The 4,692-nt window shown below is 31.5% G+C and overlaps 1 protein-coding gene across 1 annotated transcript; it reads left to right on the top strand.

Annotated features, from left to right (window-relative positions):
- Window positions 1–54: 54 nt before the first annotated feature.
- On the top strand, window positions 55–1,117 carry LOC103309597 (uncharacterized peptidase C1-like protein F26E4.3). The gene is made up of 3 exons (XM_008185434.2): window positions 55–251; window positions 426–577; window positions 818–1,117. Exons 1-3 carry the CDS (start codon window positions 80–82, stop codon window positions 1,013–1,015), a joined length of 522 nt encoding a protein of 173 aa, XP_008183656.2. The 5' UTR covers window positions 55–79; the 3' UTR covers window positions 1,016–1,117.
- Window positions 1,118–4,692: the final 3,575 nt, after the last annotated feature.

A 4,692-nucleotide genomic window follows, 5' to 3' on the forward strand; every position in this document is an offset into this window, starting at 1 on the left:
TATTGACGATTTGACCATGCAAGTATATTTATTTGTTCCAAATATTTGTAGACTTGTCACAGAGAATGTTACCCGTGGGATGGTCGGGCAACAGATTGTGCGGTGTCCAATCAGAGGAGTAACAATAAATTTAATCGTGACATGTCCGCGTTCCGCCAAAACTTCGCCACTTAGACGAGTTGGTCTGATGTACAGAGTTGCTACAGAAGAGGGTATTATGTATGAGATCATGAATTGGGGATCAGTCCAAGGTGTGTAATGGAATTAATTGTACTTACCATTTGTTAGTGACTATGTTATACTTTATATTTTTAATTATTTTACCGGAAACCGAAGCACTCAAATCCTTACTAGAACTCGTATGTACCTGCGACTTGTATACGTATAAAATTAACAGTAATACCATTATTGTTATGTTTATTTAGCCATGATGAAAGTGTCCAAAGAATTTTTCATGTATGAATCGGGCGTGTACAGGTGTTCAAATTTGGCTTTGGGATCGAAAACAGGATATCATACTGTAAGGATTGTAGGTTGGGGTGAAGAACAACAAAATGGCAGAACAGTAAAATATTGGGTAGGTGCATAATATTATATATTTATATACGATGAACTTGCCGTAGCTGGAAAATATTCCCATCTAGTACTTGATAATATTTTTGTTTTATTTTTGTAAAAAATGTTATGGCATGAAACAAAATAGTATTGAAAAAATAATTTCATTGCTTTAGAAAAAATTACGTTACATAAGATAAAAAAATATGGCAACTTGCAATAATGTGTTACCAGTAAGGTTTTCCTTGTTGTTATTCTATAGATCGTTTCAAACTCGTGGGGACTTTGGTGGGGTGAAAGCGGATACTTCCGGATACTGAAAGGAACCAACGAGTGTCAGATCGAAGACTTCGTTGTAGCCGCGATGGCCGACATCGGAAATTTCTGTAGCATATCGGATAAGTCGTTCAGAGAAAATGCTTCATACTCATTGAATGGCACAAAAATCGATATTTCTTAAGCTTAGGTCTATATATGTAATGTTTGAGAATATGCTGTAGTTAAATCAACTGATCCAGCAAACAAAAATTTAATGAAATAAAAATTATTCATATCACCTATACTAATGTATTTTATGTTTTTTAAGAAAAAAAAATGATCAAAAAAAAATTGTATACCTATATATATACATTATATACCTATATGATATTACTTATTTAATTTTCATATACACCTATACCGTATTTAATTAATCTGTAGAGTATGAGTTATATATTGATAAATATGTGCCTGATCGTCATCTAAGGATAATCATTGTACCTACACTTATTATATAAATTAAATTATTTTTTCTTTTGATCAATCTATTATTACATTAAATCAAGTATATTTTTAGTATAACATCAAAACGTTACTCAATTTTTCTCTATAACTACCTAATACCTATAATTGTATACGCGATACTGGTTTCAATCTTCCCTTGTTTAAATGTTGCTATTTTTGAGTTGCTTCAGAAATTCAGTATCCTAAATATTTGATATTTAAAAAAAAAAAAAAATAGCTTAACGATTTAACGATATTGTGTAAAAGAGCGTCACTCGTTTGGATGAATTACCTTTTTGCACGCCTAATAAAAGTAATGTGTTTGGGCGAGTTCCTTATATTTGGTTTGAGTGAATATATAGGTACCTACAATACAAAATATATAAGATTAAATTATAAAAATGAAAATCAAATATATATTGTAATATATTGTATATAATATTATAATATCAACCTAAACATAATAATTATTATGGCACGAATGTCAGTATTGCGCAAACATAATAGAAACGTGAACTCTCGTCAGTGTTAATGTTAGTTATTATCTACATGTATAATTTTCCAAAATATGGATAGAAAATATTTTCACTAAAAAACGAATTAAACGAAACATTTCGATTGAAAATTTTAATTCTAGTGAATACACTTGAAAAACGCAACTTTTCGTTAACACGTGGAATTCACAGATAGTCCCAAGTGTGTCGAAATAAGAGGTTTGATAAAATACTGCCCAAACGCATCAAGGGATATTAAAAAATGCCGCCCAAACACGTTACAATATGTTTTAAAATCACTCGCCCAACAGCATTATGCTAAATTGCCCAAACACATTGCAATTTTTACTAACTCATCCTACAACGCAAACCACCTGTGTAAAAAGATTCAAATGGTTCACCCATTGATTATCCTTCAAAGGGCTTTAAAAGGTGCACTTTATGCCGTGTTTTATTATTTCCGAGATCATAAAGACTATATTTTCTGGTGTCTATCAGAAGTGTTGCTAAATTAGCTGGTTACCCAAGTTTTACCCTGAATTAAGGCGAAAACCTAACTATAGAATTTTTTGACGTGGGCAGGTCCGATGTGTAGATTGTGAACAGGAAACATAAAGACCTAAAGTATACAATATTATTGAACTTTTTGGTTTGGCTGAAAAGCGAATCGGCTGAAAAGGGAAGAGTATGAGGTCTTTGGTCGAAATGGTCTCGTCCCACCCCGCGTACAACTTAACTGCTGCAGGTTTGCTGGCGTACTGCAGCGGAAAGGTAAAATCGCGACGTGGCTTTTCACCTGGGAAAAAATGAAAAAAAAGTTGGCCGCAAGGTGTTTCAAAATTTAAATCATTGCGCACGGGTTCGCGAAGTCGTACCTATACGCGTACTAAAGCTATTATATATTGCACAATAGATTGTATACAATATATATATGTAATAATATATTATATTATATATTATTGTATTATGATTGCGGGATTGCGTGCATAAAAATACAATGTGATATATTATAATATATTGTATGTACATAATATATTATAATGTTAATAATAATATTATTTTGCAGTGGAAATAATAATAACAAAAAACGTGAAAAAAAAATTGCGAATAATTCGTAACTATATTATAATATACCTATTGTGGATCTCGCGTATAATACATGCGTTTATTATTATTGTAATGTGCATTTGCTGTATCGTTTGTTAAATCGCGATACCTAGGACGCCGCGGGCGTCCGTCACCTCGACATTTATTTATTATAAATTATAAATTATAATATCTTATACATTATTGTATATATATATAACTTCAGCGGTAGTATCATGATAGTATCATGCGAGTAGATGTCGGTGCACATATTTTTTTTTCCATGCACAATAATAATAATAATAATAATATATTACAACGATAAATAATAATATTATTCTGTATTATTCGTAGCCTCGTAGGTATTGTTGTTTGGTTTTCAGCGATTTATTATTACGTCTGGGTACATTAGCATACGACGACAAACGCTTTCTCCGGGCCGATGAATAGTTTAACCTCCGCGGTAGTCAATAAATAGTACAAAAATATTGTACTATTATAATATACGCAGGGTAATTCACCAAGCATTCCAACACAAATTTTTTTATAATATATATATATTATATTATATAGTTATTCAAAATCTGATTTATGGAATTTTTAAATACACTAAAAAACCGTATTTTTGAATATTTAAGATTTTATGTACCTACACCACTCGAGGAATGTCTTGTGGCGAGTCAGACCTTAGAGAAAACTTTAGGACTAATAGTGACATATATAATGAACAATGATCGCATTAAAACGAGCATGCGACAACAGACACAGAAAAAAAAATTTAAAATAAAACAACATATCATAGTAAAATAAATATAATGGCATTCATCACTCCGATAGGAGTCTAAAATATTGAAATAAATAATTATGTATAGAGAAAAAAATAGATATAAAATATTAAGGAAGGTACTTTTAAACGAGAAATAAGCATACATTTTTTTCTTTATTGGTCTTAAGTATTGGCAAATATGGCCATTATAGTTTTGTGTGTGTGTGTGGGGGGAGGGGGATATGGTTGGAACACGTGTGTTTGTGAAACGAAGATTTGTCGCTTAAAACCCGGAAAGTCATCCAACAGGGAGCTAGCGAAGCCGGACAACGCTATTGACGCATATATTGGTGACTGTGGCCAACGATACCGCTCCACAGGCCCCATAAATATATTGTACCTATGTAGATGTTCCCGTTACATATGGGCTTGGTCCTGGTTACAAGTATAGTTTATACATTAATGCTTTTGAATTTTTTGATAGAATTTTCGATTGGTAGAGTGGTTTTAACATTCTAAAGCATATCTATTTGCTGCACTTATCTGCTTTGTACTTCATCATAATATGTCCACCGGCTATATAGTTGTATACATATGCATTACTACTCCAAAATACTTAAACGTATCCACCCTCTCAAATCTCATTTGTCCTATTACTAAAATCCTATTAAAATTGTATCAAATATAGGAATTGATAAAAAAAAAGGTGGGAAAGTGGATGTCGCTCTACTGTACAGTAGGTTACAAGTGGGTCACTGTATAATGGATAGTATTAAATTTGAATTCAATGATATAATATCACTGTATAAGAAAAACGATTCTGAGCGGAGACGGTTTGTCAGTCTAGATATTAGACATACCTATTATAGGTATACTTATTTATAATATTATAAAAAAATTGACCTATAATAGGTATCAATAATAAATTCCAAATTAATCATATCGCAATATTCATTAGGTAACGCGTTATACATCAACAACAAACCGTAAGTACTATCATAGATATATAATAGTATACTTAAGAAGTTT

Source organism: Acyrthosiphon pisum, chromosome A1 (genome assembly GCF_005508785.2).
Source record: "Acyrthosiphon pisum isolate AL4f chromosome A1, pea_aphid_22Mar2018_4r6ur, whole genome shotgun sequence".
Classification (NCBI taxonomy): domain Eukaryota; kingdom Metazoa; phylum Arthropoda; class Insecta; order Hemiptera; family Aphididae; genus Acyrthosiphon; species Acyrthosiphon pisum.